The 27579-nt window shown below is 38.6% G+C and overlaps 1 protein-coding gene across 2 annotated transcripts; it reads left to right on the top strand.

Annotated features, from left to right (window-relative positions):
* The first annotated feature begins 211 nt into the window (after positions 1 to 211).
* On the top strand, positions 212 to 23655 carry mlpha (melanophilin a). Of its 2 annotated transcripts, XM_082136874.1 has the most exons (15): positions 212 to 279; positions 1074 to 1215; positions 11388 to 11609; positions 11730 to 11842; positions 13312 to 13353; positions 13528 to 13589; positions 14706 to 14795; positions 14875 to 14989; positions 15988 to 16184; positions 19786 to 19869; positions 19994 to 20212; positions 21117 to 21287; positions 21439 to 21603; positions 21807 to 21878; positions 21979 to 23655. In XM_082136874.1, exons 2-15 carry the CDS (start codon positions 1106 to 1108, stop codon positions 22042 to 22044), a joined length of 1728 nt encoding a protein of 575 aa, XP_081993000.1. In that variant the 5' UTR covers positions 212 to 279; positions 1074 to 1105; the 3' UTR covers positions 22045 to 23655. The 2 variants fall into 2 exon arrangements, with proteins under 2 accessions (XP_081993000.1, XP_081993001.1); XM_082136875.1 differs by lacking the exon at positions 21117 to 21287.
* The last annotated feature ends 3924 nt before the right edge of the window (positions 23656 to 27579 follow it).

The following is a 27579-nucleotide window of genomic DNA, read 5'->3' on the forward strand; positions in this document are numbered from 1 at the left end:
GTTTATTATAGAAGAAATTGAACCAGAAAGAATCAACAAGATACAAGTAAAGGATAAAATACAACTGAAATCTCTCTTCACATAACAATTATTTTAATCTGCCCAAAAAACAAACAAAAAAACACTTAAATTTATATTTCAAGCGTGGAAAGGGTGGAGCTTTCTCTGCATTTCATTTGAAAAACTAGACATGTGATTAAGCCATTCCTCTGACTATTCTCACATTATCTGCCTCATCCTGAGAGACTTGGCAAGAGCAGCTACGTGTCTGCATGCAAGGTAAACTAAATCTTCATTATCACTTATGAAACTAAGTGTAAAGTCTGATTTTTAAATAATTGGTAAATAATTTCAATAGGTTTAATGTTAAATCAATTCCTATTGCTGCTATTAAGGCTAGAGTTCATGTGAAGAGTTCGTGCATGTTGTCACTGTGATTATACAATACTTTCTAACGACTGCATCAGGTATCTGTCCGACTTTATTCATTTCCTGGGTTTAATTACTTATAACACTCTGGCTGAAATCATTATGATCTCATCATGAATACTGTATCTGAAGAGCCATGGCAATCAATACACTATGAATTAGAATGACACCAGTTCCACATTTACACTCAGTAGTGTTGTTATTGGGCCATCATCGATATTTAATGAAATGGATCCATCACTTTTTTTTAAAGGTAATGTAGTTGTTGTATTAGTACTAATTTTATTAATCAGTAGTTAATGCCTCTTTCACATTGGAATTCACAAACTTGATTTGAATTACTGATGTTACAGATGTTTACAGACTAATCTATACTTAATTATTTTGAAGATATGTTAAGAGACATTTTAAATGTACCTTTATTTAAAGTAGCTGCCTAGACTTGGGAATGAAAAGGGTCACACCCAGTGGATGGATACTTGATTATAATGACTGTGGTGCTTCATATGAATTTGTATGTCCAGGTAGCCCATATTGAAAACCTGTTATCTCTCTAGAGGATAAAGAGGTAGAATGATGAAAGAGTCTCATTATCCTTAGACTTCTTGTAGTCTTGTACTTGAGTAATTTTTCCTGTTATTTAGTAAAAAATACAAAAACCAACTAAGCTCTGATTATGGATAAGAAGTTGGACCTGTCCAGACTATCAGAAGAGGAGGCCAAACATGTGTGGGACGTCATTCAGAGAGACTTCGTCCTCAGGAAGAAGGAAGAGGAGAGGCTTGGGTGAGAACTTTAAATTGCATGATTACCACTTACCACTTATCCAGCTAACAGGGAATGTTCTCAGAACCTTGGCTAATGTTCTGGCAAGGTTCTCTCAAAGTTGTGAACAACATTTCTTCCAGTATCATTAAAGCTGCCGTCGGCAAGTCTGGCAGATTGGGTCGATTAGCCAAAATGTTGAATGTTTACAACTCTCATGCCCCTCCCCACTACCAGCGAGCACCCTCCCATCGAGGTCGTGCTCGTCAGTGCGTCACTGTGCGTGTGTACCTGATTTTCTGTGAACGCGTCCGTCTCTTCAGCATCTATCAACACCATGGACTCGGAGGTAGGCTGCCCTGGCTAATCTAGACATAGATAGCAATAACCGAGGAATTGGAAGCTTGTTAGTAGATTTTCTCTCCGCCATCACGCTTCATGCAATCTCCAGGCGAACTTCAGGCGTGGCGTGTGCATGTGATATTAACGTGCGCGAGTGAGGGGGGATCTGTGGCGTGTGCACGACCTGTGATTGACAGTCAGATCTCACACCCCCCTGCGCTGATTGGACCTGATGAAGCGGGAGCGCTGGATTTTTGCAAAACAAATAACACGCTCCAGGTGGAGTTAGAAGCTCGGGTTTTTTTCTAAAACCACCTTATTTATGTTCTTCTGTCGGATTATAGTGTCGATTACACTGAATATGATCAAAAAAATGTTGCCGACGGCAGCTTTAACAGAATATAATGTGTTTTTGTTTAGTTTTTTTGTCGTTGAAAGTTTTAGTTGGACATTTGTCAAACCTTTGTTAATGCTACTACTTGTTTCAGAGAACATTCAAAAGTAACTTTCCCATAATTATTGCAAAATTATAAAATGGAACTTTCCCTTAAAGCTTTCATAACAAAAAAACAACAACATTAAAACATTAAAAACTGTCCCTTTTGAACATTCAGAGAACATTCAAAAATAAAATGTTCTTAACTAAATGGGAATGTTAGTAAAATGTCCTTAAAACATATTTTTGTTAGCAAATCTTACATTGGTAAATTTGTTAACGTTTATGATCTCTCAGTGGAGCCAACCAGCACATCGTGTATTGTAAGGTCTATCCATAATGCATAATTTCTTCCATATTTCTCTATATATCATACACACCAGGAAAAACAAGTTTATGAGAAAGGGCATAAAGTTTGAAAGGACACTATTGTAAAGACATCATGATGATCATGGTATAGTCACAAGGCCTGATCACACCATTCCACTGGGTGGGAAAACATGATGCCCCAGAGCTCTATTCTCTATTCACAAGGAGGTCTCTGTTTGCCTATTGAATTCTTATTTGCTTGAGTTTGAAGATTATGTTCTTTTCTATTTCCTGGCAAGGACAGTTATTTAGTGTATGTCTTGAATTCAAGATGAATTCTTGATATGACTATTTTACGACATGCATTAGGCTATGTGTTCTAGTGCTGAATTATTCTATTATCATGATAGTGAAAAATTCAGTGCAAGTTTGTGTGACTGTTTAGAAAGGATTCCATTTCAAATGTTCACTGACACTAATAAACTATGAGTTTTGATATAAAAATAGACATGCACTGATAAAAAAATTCTGGCAGAGTTGATAATCTGATCATTGTTATGGTAATGTTGGATAAACAATAATTCTATATTGTTTTGTTTAAATCATAAATGGAAAACTATAAACTATAAATGTAAAATCAGTCATTTTAAATGTTGCCAATTGTTATTAAAGTCAATTTAGGCATCACAACATTATTTATAGAAAATATTATTTGTAGCAAATCACAAGGTGATTATACATTATTCACTGTAGACATATCACACTAATAATTTACAATCCATGTTAAACATAATTTTTTAGCAAATCATTTGCTGATAAATATTTAACATGTTTATTTTTTTTTATTAGTGTGTGTAGCTGTGTACAGTGAAAGAGTAGCCACTTCTCATTAGCATAAGCTTGACAAAATTTATAAACTTCTCTTGAGGACCTTTAAGAGGCAGGGAAACGTCTCAGGCTACGACTGTAACCATAGTTCCCTGCAAAGGGAACGAGACGCTGCGTGATTGCGCCTAAAGCACATATGTCAACTAGTCCAATGGTGAGAGTTAGGGCTGGGAATCACTGGGTACTTCACGATACGATACGATACGCGATACATTGTTCACGATACCGATAATATCACGATATGGCGATACTGCGATAATCGATATATTATCAGTAATAACTCACAATATATCATGTTTTAAGAAATAAAAAGATTTTTTTTTTAATTAGGAAAATGAATCTCCATTCATTTTTTGGGATGAAACACAATAACAAAAACAGCTTGTCAATTCAAGTCAAGTCAAGTTTATTTGTATAGCGCTTTTCACAATACAGATTGTATCAAAGCAGCTTCACAGTATTAAATTAAAATAATACAACAAAGTTTGTTTCAAGAGGAATTTATTGATTGATAAAATTAGATTAATATCCCCAAAATATCCCCAACTGAGCAAGCCAAAGGCAACAGTGGCAAGGAACCGAAAAACTCCATCAAGTGACCTAATGGTGTCCTAAAACTCCATCAGGTGACCTAATGGAGAAAAAAAACCTTGGGAGAACCCAGGCTCAGTCGGGGGCCAGTTCTCCTCTGGCATTTATGAGCTAGAGGACGGATTGTAGTTTGATCTGTAGGATTATATGAATGCCTGGCTGAAGAGATGCGACTTTAATCTAGTTTTAAACTGGGAGAGCAAGTCTGAGCAACGAACAGTATCAGGAAGACTATTCCAGAGTTTTGGAGCCAAATGTGAAAATGCTCTCCCTCCTTTGGTGGTTCTGGATATCCTAGGTATGACCAAAAGCCTTGAATTTAGTGATCTTAAAGAGCGCGATGGATTATAGGGTGATAGAAGATCCGTTAAATAGACTGGAGCTAAGCCGTTTAGGGCTTTATAAGTCAGTAGCAATACCTTGTAATTAATACAGAACTTTATAGGTAACCAATGCAGTGATGATAAAATCGGTGTTATATGATCATATTTTCTTGATCTCGTAAGAACTCTAGCGGCGGCATTTTGGACTAACTGTAGCTTGTTTATTGAGGATGCAGGACAACCAGCTAATAAAGCATTACAGTAATCCAGTCTCGAGGTCATGAATGCATGAACTAACTTTTCTGCATCAGAAACTGATAGCATATTACGTAGCTTAGCAATGTTTCTAAGGTGGAAAAAGGCTGTTTTTGTAACATATGAAATATGATTTTCAAAAGACAGGTTGCAATCGAGTTTAACACCCAGGTCTTTTACTGTAGAGGATAAAGTAACAGGACATCCTATGATGTTAAAGTTGTATTGTGCGAGGTTTTGTGGGCGGTTTTTTGAACCGATAAGTATTACCTCTGTCTTGTCTGGATTTAATAAAAGAAAATTACGCGTCATCCAATCTTTTATATCTTTAACACACTCTGCGTTTTCATCCGGCCGTGATGAAATATATATTTGAGTGTCATCAGCATAACAATGGAAACTAATTCCATGTTTCCTTATAATATTTCCAAGTGGCATCATATATATGGAAAATAACAGAGGGCCTAATACAGATCCCTGCGGCACTCCATAGTTTACTGGAGTTATGATCGATTTTTCTCCATTTAAATAGACAAAATGGTAGCGGCCAGATAGGTATGATTTGAACCAGCTTAGTGCTTGTCCTTGAACACCAGTATAATTTTGTAGTCGATCTAAGATAAGCTTGTGTCTTATCAGTTGCAACAAAACAGTCACAGGCACTATTTTTGTTTTGCTCGCAGATGATTTTTTTCACTAGGGAGAAATCGAGTGGAATCGATGATGCTCGCGGCTCGCAGCGTGTGAGAGGAATTACAAGCCGAGCCGAGCACGTTACGAGCACCTCCCGACCTCCCGATAATTTTTAAATGATGTTTTATAAACAAAGTTCGGGAGGAGCACGTTCAGATAATCAATCCAAATCTACTTGTCATCAAACAATTACATCTACCCTAATCAGCATGACAAGAAGTATATATATATATCCACTCTGTCAACTCACCTAACATTCCTTGACAGTTTTCCAGCATCCCTCCACCACCCCGACTCCTCACTCTTGGCTCTTTCTTCACAGCCAGGAATACGGGGGGAGTACTCTGGGTTCGGGCCGAATACCGAGCCCGGAGCCCTCTCCTCGGACAGCACGCCAAATACGCATTTATTCTATCTGACTTATTTGTAAGTGTAAACTCGTGAAACATGTTTAAAAAATTCGGGGAGTCGGCCCGATTTTCACCAGCTGTCCCCTATTGCCCTAATCATACACAACCACGTCGATGGGGCTATACCTCAGTGGCAGCCACCATACAGCGTGCACATACACTGTGTGGCAGCAACCATACAGCGTGCGCATACACTGTCACACACACACACACACACACACACACACACACACACACACACACACACACACACACACACACACACACACACACACACACACACACACACACACACACACACACACACACACATGTGATTCTTTCTATCTGAAGCTTTGCCTGCATGCAACATGACGGTCTCTGTGTTTAGCGCGAATGCCCACGTGATTGCTGCCGGCTCGGGATAAAATTCGTGCAGGACAGTCGTGCCGTGTACCAGCTGCTTTGACACGGTTATCAGTTAAACTGACTCGCAACATGTGCAATAGGCCTATGTCACGACCTCCCGAGTGTCCGAACTCGCACCGTGTACGCCCGCCCTAACGGCTTTTAAGATCGATACTTGGCAAGAGCGCATCGAGAATCGATCGCGGGAGAAAATATTGCGAGATATCGCCATATCGATATTTTGGCGCACCCCTAGTGAGAGTGAGCGTCACGGGCGGGTGACGTCACGACCAGGAAAGGGTAAAAGCACATCCGGTCTGACCGGCGCTAGCTTCGATTTAGCCGAAGCAAGTCTATCACAGGGATGCAGGAAGTATGGCAGGGCAACAAAGCGTCTCGTTCCTTTCTCAGGGAACTAGGGTTACAGTCATAACCTGAGACGTTCTCTTTCGAGGGAACTCGCGCTGCATCGATGACGCTTTGGGAACGATAATACCCAAACGCCTTACTTACAATTACCTGTATGAGAAACTTTTGGCAACTAAGTCATAAGCACCTGAGACCCTGGGGCAGCGTCCAGGTATAGGTTGTATACCTCTATAGGTATAACGTATAGGTCTATAGGTAAACTATAGTAGGTCAGAAACTATTCTGAAACTAATTTGAGGGGCTCAAAGGGAGCCACAGATAGGCCCTCTAGGGCTATAGCCAGGTCCCAAGCCGGAACCCGGGTTCGAGTTGCAGGCCTCAGCCTCAGAGTACCACAAAGGAAACGGATAATCAGGGGGTCTCTACCCAACGATGCATTACCCACAGGGGCGTGGTAAGCCGCTATGGCCGCCACATACACCTTTAGGGTGGATGGAGATAACCCTGCTGAATAGCGATCTTGTAATAACTCAAGCACTGTACCAACTTGGCAGTTAACCGGATCCCACTGACGCTGATGACACCAAGAAGTGAAAACTTTTCACTTCAGAGTGTAAAGTTTCCTTGTAGCTGGAGCTCTGGAGTGTAAGATGATCTCTACAACCTAAGTTGAGAGACCAGCATCTATGAGTTGGGCCCCCTCAGAGGCCAAACTCACAGGTTCCAAATCTCTGGGCGGGGGTGAAGGATTGTGCCCCCCGCCTGAGACAGAAGGTCTCTTCTGACCGGAATCTCCAAGGGAGAGCCTTCGAGGAGATATATAAGGTCCCCAGGGGGGCTGGATGTGTGAGGGAAAACCAAAGTGGACAGTGTGTTGTGTGCTGCGACGCAAACATATCCACTTCTGCTTGGCCGTAAACTTCCCATATATACTCCACCACCTCGGGGTGGAGTCTCCAATCCCTTGGTCTCAGCCCCTGCCTGGACAGGATGTCTGCTCCTATATTCTGGCAGCCTGGGATATACACTACCCTCAGGGAGAGTATCTTCCCTAGGGAGCACAGGAGGATCTGGTGCGCCAGTTTGCATAGTGGACGCGACCGCAGATCCCCCTGATGATTTATGTAAGAGACCACCGACCGTCTGACCGGACAAGCACATGATGGCCCCTCAGGTCTGGGAGGAAATGTCTCAAAGCATTGAAGACCGCCATCATCTCCAGGCAATTTATGTGGCACGAAATATTATGACGGCCTTCCATTACCGCTCCCTAGCCAGTGAGGGAAGCATCTGTCGAGAGCGCAACTTAATGTCAAAGAGCTCCTAACACTGGACCCTTGGAAAGGAACCAAAGTTTCCTCCATATAACCAAGGAGCAGAGACACCTTCGTGTGATCTTGATCATTCGAAGTGGGTGTCCCCTCAGGGAAAACCCTCTGGTCCAGAGCCACCACTGCAAAGGTCTTATGTACAGCAGGCCAAATGGTATCACATTGGATGCCGCTGCCATGAGGCCTAACAGTCTCTCGAACTGTTTCACAGTGCCGTGACTGGCCGAGCTCTAACTCTTTCGTGGCTGTGAGGATAGCAGCTACACGAGCGGGCGATAGAACTGCTCGCATTGTGACTGAATCCCAGGCCACACCAAGGAAAGTGGTTATCTGTAGTGGAGAAAGCACACTCTTCATGGCATTGAGTCTCAACCCTATTTCTGCATGTGTGTGAGGACAACATCCCGATGCCAAACTGCCCACTGCTCTGATTCCGCCAGTCATCTATATAGTTCAGAATGCGTATGCCCTGCAGCCTGAGCGGGGCCAGAGCTGCAACTACGCACTTCTTGAACGTGCGGGGTGGTAGCGCTAGACCGAATGGAAGCACCCGATATTGGTATTCTTTGCCCCCGAAAGAAAACCTCAGGAACTTCCTTTGCTGAGGGAGGATGGAGACATGGAAGTATGCAACTTTTAGATCTATCGTGACAAACCAGTCCTCGGACCTGATTTGAGTCACAACCTGTTTGAGTGTCAGCATCTTGAACTGGAGTTTCTTGACTGTACAATTCAACTGACGAAGATCTAGTAAAGGACGCAACTCCCCATCCTTTTTTGTAACAATGAAGTAGCGGCTATAAAGTACACCTGCTCTATAGCTTCCTTCGCTAGCAGAGCTTTCACCTCTTGCTCCATTACCAGAGACTGCTCAGGATGCACTAACGTGAGCAACTCCTTGTTGTAGCGTGGCAGACGAGAACAGAACTGGATTCTGTATCCTCTTTCTACTATCTGCTGGACCCACTGAGATATGTTTGGCAGATTATTCCATTCTGTCAGATAATCTACTAAGGGTACCAGCCTCTCGAGACTGGCCTCTGGTATAACTGGAACAGCCACTTTGGTGGCCTGAAGCATACGGGCAGGAACCGACCGAACTGACAGTTTTTGAACCCCCCTCAAAGGGTGCAAGTTTGACGCAGCATCGAGTTGACACTGAGCCGTGTGCTCGCTGGAGCTCACGCCCAGCAGCCCCAGGGAGTTGGGTACGGAGTGGGAGATATTCTTTAAATGCTTCAGATTGTCTTTTGGCCTCCTGAAACCTCTTGACGACCGTATTTACAGAGTCGCCGAAGAGGCCAGGAGGTGTTAACTGAGCATCTAATAAAAAAGGCTCTGTCTTTGTCCTTTATTTTGGCTAGGTTTAGCCAAAGGGGCCTCTCAGTGGCCGCCAGGGCTGCCACAGACCGCCATATTGCTCTGGCAGTCTCCTTGGTGGCCCTGAGAGACAGATATGTGGCCTGACGCAGTTCTCGAACTTCGTTGGGTCCTACCCCCTCGCTCTTATCAAAATCCCCCAGCAGATCAGCCTGATATGCCTGTAACACTGCCATTGTACTGTATGTAGGCATCCGTATATGATTTACCCACTAAATTAGATGTAGATTTGAGTGGCTTAGTGGGTAGCACTGGTGCCTTCAGGGACGATGCTGAACCAGGGGACAGATTGCTAGCTAGCGTCTTTTCAGCCCTGGGCATCGCCTCATATTCTTGGATTCTGAAAAGACGGGATGAATATGGCTTGTTCCATGATCTAGACAGTTAACTGTGTAGATCAGTAAAAAATGGAAGGCCCCATGATGGAGGTGATACATTTGATGACAGGAAACGCTCATCTAGTTTACTTTTAGGATGAGCGCCCCTTTTCTCGGTTGGCCACTCAATATTTAATTTAACAACAGCACAAGTAATCACCTCCACCAGCTCCTTATTTGCTGGAGAAAGAGGTGGCGAATCCTCTTCCCCCTTATTGTCACTTTCAACACTCAATACATCTAGTTCCTTAGAACTAGAGCACTGAAGCATTGGGTGGGCTTCCGACACCGGTGAGAGAGCTGGATCCCTTGGGTAAGGGAAGAGAAAGGGCGGGGCCCGGCCTCGAAGGCTGACATAGCATGCTCCGCTCCCAAACACATTACACATAGATAAGGTGTATCCCCACCCGTAAAATAGCACGGGCAGGGAGAAGCACACAACTTGTATAAATCTTTCGCCATGATATAGATATAAATGCTTTTGACAAGACAACAATAAATAGAGAGACAGTTTCAACATAGAGCGCTTGCTGAGGCATGTGCTTTTATCCTTTCCTGTTCGTGATATCACCCGCCCGTGACGCTCACTCTCGCCATTAGACTAGTTGACATACGTGCTTCAGACGCAATCACGCAGGGGCGTTCCCAAAGCGTCATTGACACAGCGCGAGTTCCCTCGAAAGGGAACTTACTTCCTCCCCATATTGCAGAACTGTGACTTGCTTAATGTGGAAAAAAACTCTTTAAAATAAAGAAGAGGAACGTCACCCAGTGAAACGAAGTAAAAGTTCATATTCTTTTCATTAGAAATCTACTTGAGTTAAAGTAAAAGTTTACCCACATAATCTTATCTCTTTTTTTTCTTGCTTTTTTTCTTGTTTTTTATTTATTTATTTATTATTAATTGTTTTATGGTTGCTATTTTTTTTCTTCTTCTGTAAAGCACTTTGAAATACCACAGTGTACGAAATGTGCTATATAAATAAACTTGCCTTGCCACCCTGATAGTGGAGAAGGTTGCAACAACATCACTTATTGTGCTTAACATTAACTTTCACATTTTAAGGACAAGTTGTAGATTTCAAAACAACTAATTTGTAGCAGAGAAATGTGAAAATGATATCAACGCTTGAGATAACACACTTAAGTTACAGATGAATGAATATATATATATATATATATATATATATATATATATATATACATATATTCATATTAGTATGGGATTCCTGTTTATACTGGTAGAAAAACTTCATAACTACTTACCAGCCATCAACCACTCAAGATGTGTAAAATAAATCATGCTCATTTCGCGTCTGTTCACAGAATATATTATTGGCCACTTTTTCATGTGTCCAGATGCTTGTCCAGCAGAGCTTTGTAGTGCTTCTCAGGATGGCTGTCCATATTCTCCACCTTCCAATTGTAGGATGCATTATTTTGAGGTGTTTTGAGATTTTTACCTAGCCACACCCAGAGTCTGGCGCAGGGCAGAAGACCCACAGAAAAGTTAAGTGGGTCTTCCACTAGTTCTCTGAACAACAGATACTTTGTCATTGCTGGAGTTTGCTGAATGGTAGGAAATGAGAGTATAAAGCATCTTCAATAAATTCAGACAAATTTGGAAGGTTTAGCCTTTGTTTTCTGTTCTTACCTTAAAAGAAAATATTTCAAGCATTAAGTCAGTATATTTTTTATAACTTAAGTATCTGCCTTTAATGAAGTCCCTGAGGTCATCAGGCTGGATTTATTTTTCACTCATTTCCTTCAACATTTTCTGAATGACATCATCTGAATATTTACTGTATAAAATCCTAATGATATGTCACTTGCATAATAAACTGGAACACAGTGTATTGTGCATCCCTATGAACATTATGTGTCCTGCACAAGAATCAGAGTTTGTTTGTCAATGATTTATATTTAGTTATTTGTTATATTTTTTGTTGAGGGCTAAACCAAACCTGGCCAACAGAAAACAGTCCGATTCTCACAGTCAAAGCCATAACAGCTTATTTCAGCTGAAAAGCATATTCTTTAGTCATGTATGTCATTATGCTGAGACATTCTGAAAGGCTCTGTCTATTTATATTACATTGCAGGGAGCTTAAATCCAAGATTGAGAAGGAGGAAACAAAGAGGGAACTCCTGGGATCTCAGTCAAATCTGAGTGACTCTCACTGTATCCGCTGCCTGCAGCCCTTTAAGTTCCTGTTGAACAGTAAACGGCAGTGTATGGACTGCAAACTCTACACCTGCAAGACCTGCAGCCGCTACAACAAGAAAGAGCGTGGCTGGGTATGTGACCCCTGCCGCATGTCCAGGTTAGAAAATGTCTTCTTTTCTCAGAGTTTAGAGCTTATACACTTAGTACAATTACTTCTATAAAATAGTGTGAATATTTAATCACTTATAAATAAAATCTATACATACCTTTTTTTTAGGGTCCTAAAAATTGGAACCTTGGGGTGGTACCATGACAATGTACACTCTCGCTTCAAGCGTTTTGGAAGTGCAAAAGTAATGAGGTCACTGTACAAGAGATTAAATGAAAATGGTGAGTGCTATTAAAAGCCCCCTGATAACCTTTATTGTCACATTGCTGTCACATCATCATACTGGTTCAGTATCACCAGTCATTTTAAGTGCTTGTGCGAGCAAGAGAGTGTTAAGTAAGAGATGATGTACAGTCAGCCAGTTATTACCGCAAAATAAACCTTGGCATGGTGATTGGGCCTCAGAATAGAGGGCTCTTATATCATCCTGAAAGGGTTTATTTTGCAATAATGACTGGCTGACTGTACATTATCCCACTTAGTACACAGCTACTCTCTAAATAAACAAATGTGTGGATATATGAAATATTGATTTCAGTTTAACATATTGTATACAGTAATTTTAACTGTATAGTCGGTCACACTTTAGATTAGGGTCCAATTTCTACGAATTCTGCCTCAATAAACTCCTAATTACTGCTTAGTAATAGTTAGTATAGTATTGGGTAAGGTAAGCTATTGGGTAGTTAGTAAGGTAGTATTTGGGTAAGGTAAGGTATTGGGTAGTTAGTAAGGTATTGGGGAAGGTGAGGTATTGGGTAGTTAGTAAGGTAGTATTGGGGAAGGTGTGGAAGGTAGTTAGTAAGGTAGTATTGAGTAAGGTATTGGGTAGTTAGTAAGGTAGTATTGAGTAAGGTAAGGTATTGGGTAGTAAGGTAGTTTTGAGTAAGGTATTGGATAGGAATTGGGTAGGATTAAGGTATGTAGAATATGGTCATGCAGAATAAGGCATTATCATGTGCTTTATAAGTCCTAAACTGAAGTGTTACCTTATAGTCACATCGGATAAAAGCACCTGCTAAATGAAGAAATGTCAAAATAAATCTTCATGATCAATAATTAGTATAACGTACAGTAAATATGTAAAGCATGTATATACTGCTTTTCAGATGAACAACAGCAAGAGACAGCAAATAGTTAGACCATGTGTAATCGTTGTTATGTCTATGTGTATTTAGTTACCAAAAGGATTTGTTGATCAGTCTTTTGAATTCAGAGAACTCTGTCCAGAGACTCCCAGCAGTGCTGAGGCCACAACTGGGTCACATGCTGTGTCTGGGGCGCTGTATGACTTGTTGATGTTGTTTATAGCCTTGCGCGACAGGACATGTTAAACAGAAAAATAGAGGTGTAAATTATTTATCCCAAGGTTAAAGACGACTGAAGTGACATCTGTCTTTGGTTTACAGCTGTAAAACTGTTTATGTTCTTTGTTTACAGTTATAAAGCTTCATTATAGTTATTTTTTTTTTTATTATAGTTTTGTTGTGGGATTATGTACAACAACTTCAATGCAAAAGTGATTACTCAAATATCTAATTTGTTAATTATACCTGAAAAATTTGCCAATAATTCCACATATTGTAATCTGTCTGAGTGCCTGAGTTAAATAGTCCTTTTTCAAATAGTGAGATTTTCCCTTTGTGTTACACAAGACCAGCATTTACGTTGTTGTCCTTTATTTCTTTAGGGCAATGTGATGATGACACACAGAGCATGCCTGATGTGCGCAGTGAGTACAAAACACATTCATGGCGTTGTGAAGAAAACAGGAAGTATATAGTTGGTGTTGTCACAGAGTAGAGCTGAGGGCATTTGACCAAGCATTGTTGAAGGATCCCTATTGAAACCATGTAATCCCTTTTGATAGTGCACCACTGAAATATATAATGTGTTTTATTCTTAGATGTGTGTAATGGTCATGATGAAGAAAATATGGATGCTGCTGAAGCTCAACGTTATAAGCAGGTAGATTAAATTGTTAGGTATTTGAATTCACATTTCAGTATGAATTTCAGTAGCATTTTTCGAGGTGAAATAAAGTATGATTTAAAAAAAAAAGAACTCTTTTTAACAACTTAGTAAATCTTTGTTTTTGTGCTTAGTGTGTTAGTCTAGCCGCAAGACAATGTCAACTAACTCTCGTTAATTTGCAACTACATGTCAATTAACTCTCATTAGAGTATTAGTAGACTGTTAGGTAAGTGTTAGGGTTAGTAGAATAAGTTAACATGTAGTTGCAAAGTTTCTTATAGTCAGTAGAATGTCTGTTGGAAGCCCATCACAATAAAGTGTTAGTAGATATTGAGCAGACAGTCTACTAATACTTCAATGACTGGTAGATGACATGTAGTTACAAAGTTCCTTATAGAATGTCTAAAGTGGGCTATTGAAATAGTGTTGCCAACGTTGACATTATGATATACTAATTATGAGCTAAAAAGTTGGAATTTTTATACGAATTTATGACATATTAAGAAAAAAAATATTAAGACAAAACTTTTTAATGTCATAATGTCATAATTATAGTGTAAAGATTTATTTTTTGTGTGGCGGAAATTACCTTCCTTGTATATTCTTAGTATGCCATAATATATAGGCCTATATATTTTATGTAAATATGTATATATATATATATATATATATATATATATATATATATATATATATATATATATATATATATATATATATATATATATATATATATATATATATATATATATATATATACTTAAATACATAAAGGGGATTTCTGCCACAGAGTTTTAGACAAACTTTTTTTAAGTCAAGTCAAGTCAAGTTAAGTCTTAAACTTAATTATTGAAGATACTTTTTTTCATTCAAAATCCACTTTGTTCATAAATCTGAGGTGGCACATTTAAATGTGCATGATGCTTCTGTTTCAGTTGAATGCTATTACATTACTATACATTATTATACATTACTGTTATATATTTTAGAATCATTATGTAAAAGCAATGGGAATATTTTAAATTGTGCAATTACGATAACCAAAGTCTCTTAATCCAGTATTCTGTTACTCATATTATCTTCTATGAACTTGTTGTGACTTCCTCTCAGATGCGAAAGACCAAGCGTCTACTCTCTGTCCACCCCATGGATCTTGACATGGACGACTATGCCACTCACTCTCGCAGACAGTCTGTCCAGGTATTGACATGGTTCTCATTATTGTTATCAACATCCACATTTTTAAGCGGTATTATAAACACTTTTCTCTCTTCTCCAGTACATCCATGAAGATAGAGGTCAGCGGAATGATCTAGAATACAATTCTGACATGTACCATCACCATCACCATCGCATGAACCGCAGGAAAAGTCTCGACAGGATTTCACGCCCAGGTGAAGAAAGCACGTTCTGTTTGTACATTTCGATCTCCCTTTCTTTCTTTAGGCTACCTTTCTTTCTCTTCCTCATTTCTTTCACAAAAAGACAAATTCACACAAACTGCTGCTGGATGGAGTAAAAAAACTGACCACGTATCAGGGACTTCAAGTCGCACAGATTACACAAAGAATATTAATGTTGTCTATGTCTACTCTATACAATATTATAATTCTAAAATAATACTCTTAATCAGTGTCACATCAATGTATTTTAATATATTTTATTTATTTTAAGTAAATGTGTAACACGGGTAAACTCAAAAACAAGGGAATGTTGGATCCATATACAGGGAACAGAATGAGCTCTTCAAAACATACAGCCATGAAGGACAAGACTCCACAAAGAACACAAGAAACACTGAGGTATAAATACTAGAGGAGCAATAGGAAAACAAGACACACGTGGGAATGATTGCAGAACTAATCCACTAGAAAAACTACAAAGAACTACAAAACATGGCGAAGAACAGGAAGTAACATAAAAGTACAAACAAGACCAAACAGGCCAGGATTATGACTATATGTTAAATCTTTTTTATGAAATATATTTACATTGTTTTATGTATTTTAAATGTGTCGTTTACCCCATACACATAATTTTTAAGAATTATGAATTTAAGAAGAAACCATATGTATGCAATTTTGCATGTTTCTACTGAATTATTATTCTTTTTTTGTAATGAAAGAAGATCCAGCATCTGTGGATCACTGACATAACATTTTGAAAATAACATTTGTAATTATGTTGTGCATAATGCTGATCAAGTGATCAAGGTCAAGGTTAAGTGGGTTAAGAGGTTTAAGTATTACAAATCATATATTGTTTTTTTTTTTATATCTGTTCAGTTGTTGTATAACGCAGGATGCACTGCGTGGACAGTCACCAGGAGAACTTAGATGGAGTTTCAGCATTAAGCAAATTAACTAATTTGTCCTCTTCATTTTTGTTGTAGACGATGGACTGTATTCTGAACACAGAATGGTACACGCTCGCTCTCTCTCTAAAATCAACTCTTCCGTGGCTCCGCGCCAGATCTACCTGGACACTTCAGAGGAGGAAGATATGTTCCGTTACCCTGTCTACCAGCTGCCCCCGCGACGCCGCAGTCGAGCATCATCTCAGGAAAACATTAATCAGGGACCACCACCGGTATGATTAAAATACTTTTAAGAGGCATCTGAAATATAGTTATACTTAAAAGTGCATTTAAATGGTTTCAGACGCCTTGTAAAAAATGCACTATTCACCATTAGAGGAAGTATTAGGGAGGTTACTGAGACAAGATTTGTTGTTTTCAGCTGGTCATGTGATTTCAACAAGGTGACTCCCATCATATGACCTGGTTCTTCACCTCATGTGGATGTACATGATTTAAAACATACACTATCATTTAAAAGTTTGGAGTCAGTCAGTTTTTTGTTTGTTTGTTTGTTTTAAAGAAATTAATACTTTTATTCAGCAAGGGCAAATTTAATTGATTAAAAGAAGCAGTTAAGACTTTTGCATCGTTAGAAATATTTATATTTCAAATAACTGCTGTTCTTTTGAACCTTCTATTCATCAAAGAATCCTGAAAACAATGCATCCATGGTTTCACACAAAAAAATATTAAGCAGCACAACCATTTACAGCTGTGATAATAAGAAATATTACTTGAGCACAAAATCAGCATATTGATTTCTGAAGGATCATGTGACAATAAAGACTGGAGTAATGGCTGCTGAAAATTCTGCTTTTGCCATTACAGGTGTTGTGATTTGGATGTAGACAGCACTGAGCACAATGCAAGAAGATCCAAATGCAGTTTTATTGATAGCACAATCCAAAGTCGTAGTCCATTAAACAGGCAGAAGATCAGAGCTGCGTAAATCAGTCAAATCAAGCAAACCAATCCAGAGTGCAAGACAGGAACGAGAAAACCAGGGGCTCGTTCTTCGTACGTCGCTAACTCAGTTAGCTGGATTTGATTGTTGACGATTTGGCATGATCTTGGATTGTTTGGTTCTTCGACGCTCATCCTGGACTTGCTGTCATAGCAACAGGTGCGCAAACTTGAACCTGCTCGGGAGCAGGCTTATTTCATGTAAACAGGATTAGATCCCGGCTTCATAAGCGGAGCTGATACGGGAAGTCCAGCGCAGCGCGATAGTGCACTTTCTGAGATTGAAATTTTTTTCTCGTGACTCGTGAGATTGTCGTTTACATTATTAATTTGTTGGAAACGCACATTATTTTCGACTTGTCGGAGTCGGGCTTTAACTACAGCACAAACTGTTTGCATTGCCCTAAGATTATTTGCGAGTGGCTCTTTCCTTTACACTATTGGAGCAGAGAACTTGATGGAAAGTGCTGTCTGTCGTGTCATTCGGAGTTTACCTGGCGCTTTTAGGTTTAAAAAACAGTTTTAGGTTTTTAAGACCCAATGTTGTAAAGCAGTTTTTTTAAAGCAGTTTTTTTTTTTTTTGGCTATCATTTTTTATGAAGATCATGCAATCATGACCATGCCGATTACAGTATGTCACTCAGGCTTCACTAACGTGATTGGTACCATAGACTATAGGCCTCCATAGACTGCCATCAAGGCCTCAATGAAGGGGATTATGTGAACAGAAAGGGGGTTCACAATGTAAATGTGCAGCCCAGTTACTATTGGGAGTCTTAATATTCCAGATTAATAATATTATATCAAATAAAAAAAGTCAGTTGACTAAAATCTTCCATATCACAAATGTGAAAGCAAAATGGCCAGGATCTGTGCATGACTTAAGAATTTTCAGAGATTCACATTTATGCACATTATTTGAAAGTGGTAAGGAAAGTTCCACAATTAAATATCAAGCTCACTGTATTACATACACGTATGCTGATCCTAACAGAACTGCATTTCTTCATAGGTGATTATGACATGTTCCTGCCTGCAGACAGGTGTTTATGACCCCATTACCTGACCCAAACCAGTTACAATGACCATAAAGCATACAAGTATAAATTAAGTAAAGTTATTTATGCACTTGCAGGTAGGCTAGTTCCTCCATATGACAGTTATCTGAGAGGGTTTATTCACTGTCCAGTGAAATGGAAACAAATGGACATTACAAAGTCTTATACTTTCTTTCCTTTGGAAAGTTATAAAAAAAATGTCCACTTACTGCACATATTTCAGCTACCACTTTCTTGGGAACAGATACAAGTGTTGGTGTATTATGTAAAAGTGCACAAAAGAGGAAAACACAATGTCATTATATGAACTCTGGAAAAATATTTTTACATTAATATAAGTTTATTAGTTTTCACTTTCACAAGTCAAAGCAATTCATCATTACTCAAGATTTAACAGTTGAAATGACTATACAGCCTTAATTTAATGCAGCAAAAATTATTTTACAGTGTAGGCTACTAAGATCTTTTCTTCTTTTTTTTTTTTTGCTCAGCCTTTTTCTTGGTTGCTTTTATAAACAGCCAACCGTTTATTTAACAGTGTCTTTTATAAAAGAGACTATAATATAACAAAAAAATTACCATTATGTAGAATATTTTTGTACTTCACTTTTGTTTGTTCCCATGTTCTAGTGTGGTGACTCTGACATTACAATGAACAAAGTAATTATGCAATTATTCAAATACAAAAATATAGGCTAATAAGTGATAAAAAAACATCTAACATGGCCACTTCTAACGGATTTAAATTGTCTGCTACTTTTTGCCAGCCCTCTCTCCTGGCTTTTGCAGACTTTGAGGTGTTCCCTGGCGTTTTGCATTAAAACATTAAAATTCCGAATAAACTTCGAGTTCTTGCTCTGCTGCGGAGAAAAACTGTGCGCGCTCTTTGGCCACGCTGAACAGCCAATAGCAGCGTTGCTGATCAATGTTTCTACTATCGATACATGTCCCCTTTTAACCCAGCGCATGAACGCGCAATTATCTCAGATAATTCAATCCAGCGATACTAATCCTATCCGGCAAGTGTGTTCGAAGAACCGAGTTAGCCAGATCATGATTAGCACGATGATATTATCTTGGATGTGTCATTTGATCTCGGATGTAATAAGCAACGTACGAAGAACGAGCCCCAGGACACAGGCAGATTTTTAAAAACAGGAACATGGAAACACTCAATAATGCTGTATAGACAAGACTTTGCCACAATACAAACAACTGTACAGGTATAAACAGGCAAATAGACAAAGAGAGGTGATGAGGAACAGCTTCCCATGATTAAATTGATGACAAACAAAGCACTGTGGGAAATTGAGTCCATGAAAGTGGTAGAGTGAACGGTAAGAGTGCCCTCTGCTGGAGTTCAAGGGCACTCGCAGCTGGCGGGTGTGACAACAGGAATGATTTTTTTTATATTTTGTAAAATATTAAAATGGAAACCTGTATTTTAAATTGTAATAATATTTTATATTTATTTTTTTACTTTATTTATGAGCATGAGACTTCTTTCAGAAACATAAAAAAATCTTATCGATCCTAAACTTTTGAACAGTAGCGTATCTTTTAAAAGTACTGTTTTTATTGCACCTTTTAACCATTTATTACTGTAGGTAAGATGAGTTTCAGTTACTTCCTGTTTGCCTGTATTTGTAGAAAGATTTAAAACATAAAACAAGAAACTGTGTTCTCTTCCTATTTAAGATGAGTTAGACAAAAGTATGGTTAGGAGTGACTACCTGCAATCAATCTGCATATTAAAGTCAACTTAACCATGATTTTTTCCCCCTTTCTTTCAAATGTTGCTGTGAGGTAGATCAATGAACTGAGCAAGAGAATGTCTGCCATTGAGAGTCTTTTGAATCGACTGGAAGTGAAAATGACTTTGCCTTCTGATCAGGTATGAATAAAGTCTCAAAACAGAAATGTAGCTCCAGTATTTCTTATTATTCTAAACGTTTCATGTAGGTCCATATCTCATGATTTAAATTTTTTTTTAAACTATTCATTTTGCATGTTTGTAGCCTGTTCAGCCCACAGCAGGACAGGTGGACGAGGAGAAGCTTAGGCGGAAACTAGATGAGCTGTTGAGCGACAAGGCGCTTTCCTCTGATGAAGATGAGCCGAAGAGACCTCCTAAGTCCAAAGGGTCCGCTGTGAGGGGGGACCAGGCACCGATGGCCCCTGTGTCCCAAGAACCCTTGAGCTCCTCCAGTGATGAAATGCCCACTGAAGCACAAAAGGTGAGTACACAGACAACACACATATCCATAGAGTCCAAAAATCTATGGGAGATGCTGTTTTTGTCCAAGGTAAGGTTTTCCTGAGAAGCATCTCTGATTATTTAAAGATTATAAGCCTTTTATTTTATAGAACAGCTAAAGCAGATTCAAATGTCTCATTATCAGACTATTAGTGGAATACCAGATGGTATTAAAAGTCAGTATTAAAAGAAGAAGAAAATTCTGTCATCACCCTCATGTCATTTCAAACCCATAAGACTTTGGTTAATCTTCGGAAAGCAAATTAAGATATTTTTAATGAAACCCGAGATGCTACTGTCTCTCCATTGAAAGTCCTGGTTACCAAAACTTAGAGGATCCAAAAATCTCATAAGGCACCGTAAAAGAAATCCATATAAACTGAGCGGTTTAATCCAAGTCTTGTTAATTGCTTTATATGATGAAGGTTTGGTTCCCTTATCGGTCGTTCACCACGACGTACGTCTCCGTTCCCTCCCTCAGGGAACGAGGGTTACCATATGTAACCGAGACGTTACCTGGACTTTCAATGGAGGGACAGAAACCTTTCAGGTCTTATGGGTTCGGAACGACATGAGGATGAGTAAAATGATGACAGAATTAAAATGTTTAGGTTTACTATCTCCTAATAATCTTAAAATACTGAGTTTAGCTCTAGCATGTTTATTAGTATAGCCAAAGAAACATCTGAAAGACGTTCGTAGTTCCCCTGAGTTATTTTAATAAATAATCCTTATCTTATCCAAAGACCATACAACACTTATGCCTCATTTAGCTATAATCTCAGCAATGCTAATACCTCTCTACAGTCATTTTATTACGGTTTTAATGCTGAGGAGGCTTCTCTCCTCTCGGTTAATTACTGTTCCCTCTACATGGCTTTCAGAGATCCACCGCGGCGGCCCTATGCGACATCACAACTGAGATTCTAAGAACAATTAATGCCACTGAAAGCGCTATGAACGAGTTGGCCCACTCAAATCCTAATGACAGGCTTCAGTTAGCGGGCACAGATGTTAAGCAGGCTGATGATGCGTACAGGGAACTTGAGGAAAATGTAAGCTTATCCCTCTTATAGATACTGTTATGTTTGTTTGAAGGAGAGAGATTAGACTCTTCGACCAATCGGTTTTATATCACTCGATTTGTTAAGATTTGTTCAGAACTGAATTTTGCTGTAGTTTTTCTTTCTTTCTTTGTTACTGCAGGTGTACATGACTGCAGGGAAGTCCTTTGATATGGCAAAAAAGTTGCAAAAGATTGAACAGAATGCCAACAATCACTACAGCGGCCCGCTTATTGATTCAGAACTCTCTGAACTGGAGGACCAGGTTTCTTTGGCAGCCTCTAAAGTTCAGAGCACAGAAAGTGAGGTGAGCTACATTCCAAAAAAATCAATCTATCTATCTATCTATCTATCTATCTATCTATCTATCTATCTATCTATCTATCTATCTATCTATCTATGTATGTCGTCTGTCTGCTGTCTGTCTGTCTGTCTGTCTGTCTATCTATGTCGTCTGTTTGTCTATTTATTTGTATGCAGATATTAATTATTAATTTATCTATCTATCAGGTCTCAGACATTGAGAACAAGATAGCTTCTCTAAGTGCTAAAGGATTATCAATTGATAAAGCCAAGAAAAAGGTGAACTTATAAAAAATAACCTTAGTAAAATTAAACTTTTAAACAAAATTTCTTGCTGATTTGCAACTAATTAGATGTTTTTGTTAATATTTTATTTCAGGCACTGAGTATACAACAAAAAAGGAAGTTTTCCCAAGACATTCCTTCAAACAGAGTACACTTCTGAGTGTAAACAGGACATCGCTTTAACTTCTCTGTTGCTCTGCATTAATCAGCCCTTAATCCATCAGTACATTTGCCTCTTATATCCATACATGCATTCAGTTTTGCAAATCATCAGAAGACAGAAGAGCCCTAAAAGATTAAACAGTATTTTTCCATCTATATACAACCTTTAACTGTGTGAATTATGTTGTTTCAGAATGCAAGAGAATCATTATGAAGGTTTTTTATTTTTATTTTTTTTATGGTACAAACTGGATCACTTACTAGGAATAACATTTCTCTTATACACACATGTAATTTCGACCACTGTCAATGAGGTTATCACATATTGCTAATGACATGCCCTATGTGAAGATATCTGTGTCCATATTACTCTGTAATATCATGACTTATCTAATATCCATCTGATCTTGACTTGGCACTAGTCAGCTTTGTGTCTCTTGTGTAAATAATCAGGTGACTTGATCAAACCCCAACTTTAACTAAATCATTATTAGTTAAATAAGGTAATTGTTCTAAAGACAAAAGATGTCAAGTATCCATGCCAAGAAAAATAGGAATAATTGCTATTGCTTTTCCTTGCTTGCTTTGTTCCTCAAATTGCCTTTAAAACTTTGAGATTTTAATAATAAAGGAAGGTATTCCAAAAAAAAAAAATTGTTTCTTTATTGCATTATTGGTCTTTTTTTTTTTTTTTTTTTTTTTTTGATGGGCCTACACTAAGCCTTTCACTTATCTTTAAGTTATAAATGTTGATTTATTAGAAATGTAGGCTTAACCTGGAAAATTAATTGTAAAGAGGAACATGTTTATTTTTTCCCCCTTGCTTGAAGAAAAAAAGATATTAAATCATCCTCAAGTTCCAGCCGGGTCATGCTGGTCTGTTGACTAGTTTTAAAAGCATTTGGGCTAAACAACAGCTTTGCGACCATCTTAAAGCAGTTAAGGCACTTCTAACCACAGCTTAGAGCAAATGCTTCTTTATAGATATGTTAAGCATGAAGAAAGTTATCTCATTCAAGTACCTTCACTAGCTACTATCCTGAGCGAAAGTGTAGGGCAGCAGACAAGGAAGAGTTTGTTTCATACTGACAGGCTTGATTACGAGCAGGGTAGCCTATATGCTACCGAGCCAAAGCATGACCCCATTATTGCATTCGCATCCACATGGTGTCCATTGTTGAGGAGTGTGCTGCCCTCTAGTGGACATTTAAAGAAAGCTAACACTTTTACAGTTTTTTTTTCTCAATCGCCATTGGCTCAATTCTCAAATTAGAAATTTTTTCTCTAAAACACAAACAAACAAAAAAACTAAACAAAAAAAGTTTCAGATCTCTGACCAATTAATTTCTTGTTCACATCAGATTTGAATTTCTTATTTTTTAACATAGAGGAGCATCACATCTCTGAACAGCACCAGTTACATCAGTACTGTATAAATACATTTGTATTTTTACAGTAATTTTTTTCTAGAAATTTGTTACATGTAACAATAGGAACAATAGGAAGATGTAACAGATATGTACTGTATGTGTTAGAGAAAGACATAATAGAGTGTGTAAAATTGAACAAGCAACTGAGAATGTTCAGTTGACATGTAACCCATTGCTGCAAAAATAAATGAACTGTAAAAAATACAAATGTTCATTTTCTTTTTTGTGTACTACAGTGTTGACTTTTCCCAGTCAATTTTTACCTACTCTCTGAATCTGTATTTACACAGACAAAACTGACATTCTTATACAGTATAGAAAGCAGTTAGAGTCAAACAAAAAAGTAGGAAAAAAAACATGACATTTGTATATAACAAATATTTCCATGGTGAAAAAGCATCTAAATATTTTGACCAGTGTGGCTCACACGATGACAAAAACACTAATTATGTTGATGGCATTGGCCAATTTACTGACACAATAACTAAGTTTTGAAGTATGAATTAAATGTTTTGCGGACATGCCACAGAGTTCTGCTGTTCCAGAAAGCACTTGTGACAATTGAGCTTAGTTTAAAGACTGATTTGAAAAATGTGCCAAAACTATTGAGAAAACCTGTCATTCTAAACTGCAAACAACCTTGCAATTGTATTTGGGAATATTGTGTTTTTCCTGTGATTGTATTGACCAGACTTATATATAGACCCTATGGGGGGAGTTAGGAGATTCCTTTATTTAGTTTTTTTCTCAGTCGCTTTGGTACATTTCTCAGATCAGAATTTAAATTCTCAAAACTACCTGTTCAATCTTCACATCATTGTGTCACTTGTGCACATCAAAAAAGCAGTTTCTCATTCCTTTGAACAAGTGCAAATGCTTTGGTACATCCATGCAAATGATTATGTAATTCTCTGCTATTTCCTACATTATCAATTGCTTATGTCATGTTGATCACAATGTATTATAATGGATCTTATTATAATAGTCTCACCCCTCACAACATTTAGGCATTAGTTCATAGCATAAGTCTTTACATGCAAAATGGTTGAAATAATATGCCAAGCATATTTCTATACATTTCCATTAGACTTTTTTTTCTAAATCTGTCCTGAATTGGTAAATTGCTCCCATGAATCTTGACTTTCTCTAACGAAGGTGCATCTCATGAACCATCAACTGGCATATATAGCCAGAGCACAACACAATGTTACAGTGTCTGACAATGGAAGGACAAGGAATTGGACGGGGTCAACAGCCAGAGAGAAGAAGAAGAGGAAGAAGAAGAAGAGGAAGAAGAGGAAGAAGAGGAAGAGGAGTGAGGCTGCGTGGCGGAGGAGTTGGTAGGCAAAATAGAGGAAGAGGCAGAATAGGCAGAGGACATATGCGCGTTCCTGATGAGATAAGAGCCACACTTGTAGACCACGTTCTCAATCATGGGCTCACAATGGCCGAGGCTGGTCGAAGGGTGCAGCCAAATGTTGGGAGAACAACTGTGTCTTATATCATTCAGACTTTTCGTCGACAGAACAGGTATGTAATCTAACAATAGGAACTGTACTGTAATACTGTATACTTTCTGTAATGCTTCATACTTTATTACAGTATTCCACTTGCATTTTACAATATACAGTAAGTATAATTTAAACCGTGACATTTTATCTTACTCAATTTTGTGTTTTGCATTACTTTATTTTTTCCACATAGGACTGCAAGACAACTTCACAGGGGTGGCAGAGGGCCCCTTTTCACACCTGGACAGGAGGAGGCTATTTGCACCATGGTTGTAGAAAACAATGCCATAAGACTAAGGGAGATAAAGAGGGCCATTATAGAGGACAACAACATCTTTGAAAACATCCAAACAGTCAGCATCTCAACCACTGACTGGGTGCAGAAAAGACACCAAAAGAATATGAAGCAGCTTTACACTAGCTGTTCCATTTGAAAGAGATGGTGAAGGAGCTGCGCTACCAGGTAAAACATGTATGAGCAGCAACTGTACCTCACAGTAAACAGTACAACACTCTATAGTGATATACAGTACAGTAAGTGTGACCTTTACATATTTAAGGTCTGTATGGCTGTAGAAAAGAAGTTGCAATATGTGTTGTATACATTTGATGTCTTCTGGATATAGCTTTCCTGTAGCTCAAACAGTAGAGCGTTGGCGCTTGCAATGCCAAGGTCATGGGTTTGATTCCCAGGGAAAGCAAGAACTGATAAGAATGTAAATGTGTACCTTGAAATGCAATGTAAGTCGCTTTGGATAAAAGTGTCTGCCAAATGCATAAATGTAAATAGCGTATAATGAAATTGGAATCAAGTGAACCACCGCACAGCTTCATCTACATGGATGAGGCTGGCTTCAACCTAACGGAACGCAGAAGGCGTGGGCGAAATATCATCGGCCACAGCGCTACAGTTGATGTGCCAGGCCAACGTGGCGGGAACATAACCATGGGTGCTGCTATCTCTGAGAATGGTGTGCTAACGCATATTCCCATTATTGGGCCATGCAATATGTCTTGTCACCTTTTTAGACACTCTCTACAGGGATCTCATCCCTGAACAAGAGAGGGGTCAGATTGGAGATGACCTGCCAAAGTACATGATAGTTTGGGATAATGTCAATTTCCATCGCTCCAACATCATCATGCAATTGTTTGCCGCCCACAACAGGATGCTGATGGAGTTAATCTCACCCTAGTCCCCATTCCTTAACCCCATTGAGGAATTTTTCTCAGCATGGAGATGGAAAGTATATGATCGCCAGCCACACACACAGATGACCCTTCTGGCTGCCATGGATGCAGCGTGTGATGACATCACAGCAGATGCCTGAAGAGGCTGGATAAGACACTCTAAAATATTCTTTCCACGCTGCATCGTAAGAGAAGATAATTGTTGTGATGTGGATGAGAATTTGTGGCCCAACAGACAGGAACGTCAGGAGACTGCACTATAATTCCTACAGCACTGCATGTACAGTTTTCCCTAAGGAGATTGTCCTATGTTCACATTTCAAATTACAGTACAAACAGTAAAAGCGTAAATGTGAATCTTGTCCAGTCTCTTGCAATCGAACTCCCACATACACTAAGGTGTAACCTACAATTTACAATTGTCATCAAAACTTTAGCCATAGTTTATGAGATCAGAACATCCCTCCAGAGTTCACTGTTATATTGCCAACATGACTAAGCAATTTGACTGTCTTATCCGTACACAATGACACAAGGACTTGTCATTCTGATGGCACTGACATGTTCATTGACACAGATATTTACGTTTGAGAGATGAACTAAGGATTTTGAGTAAGAGACTGGCTTTTGCAGGTAATCCATGGTGTTTTGCTATTTGTACGAATTGTTTTGAGAAATGCACTTACTGTTTTGCAAATGTCGAGGATGACTGAGAAAAACTGTAATAAAGTTAAAACACAGAAAATAAGTCAATTATATGCTTAAAAAAAAATAAAAAAATACCACACACAGTCAGATATATAAACAGTGTAACAACTTTTTCCCCCATTGGTGCGGCTTTGGAAATCACATATAAAGTTGTACTTGTCTAATAAAGCCTCATATAACTGGACCACGTACATAGATAGATAGATAGATAGATAGATAGATAGATAGATAGATAGATAGATAGATAGATAGATAGATAGATAGATAGATAGATAGATGATAGATAGATAGATAGATAGATAGATAGATAGATAGATAGATAGATAGACAGACAGACAGACAGACAGACAGACAGATAAACAAACATAGAGCAGATAGACGGACGAACGGACATATAGATAGATAGGCAGACAGACAGACAGACAGACAGACAGACAGACATAAAGATATACAGACATCAGATAGATAGATAGATAGATAGATAGATAGATAGATAGATAGATAGATAGATAGATAGATAGATAGATAGATAGATAGATAGATAGATAGATAGATAGATAAAAATGGCGCGTGAATCATATTCAACAATAATATTCTGAAAATATTTTGCGAACTGGTGCTGATCAATTAAAATGCAAAGGTCAGGTCCCGCCCACATGCCCCGCCCACTTTTCGCGCTGCGTCCAGCATAGC

The sequence above is a fragment of the Leuciscus leuciscus genome (assembly GCF_965113295.1).
Source record: "Leuciscus leuciscus genome assembly, chromosome: 14".
Lineage (NCBI taxonomy): Eukaryota > Metazoa > Chordata > Actinopteri > Cypriniformes > Leuciscidae > Leuciscus > Leuciscus leuciscus.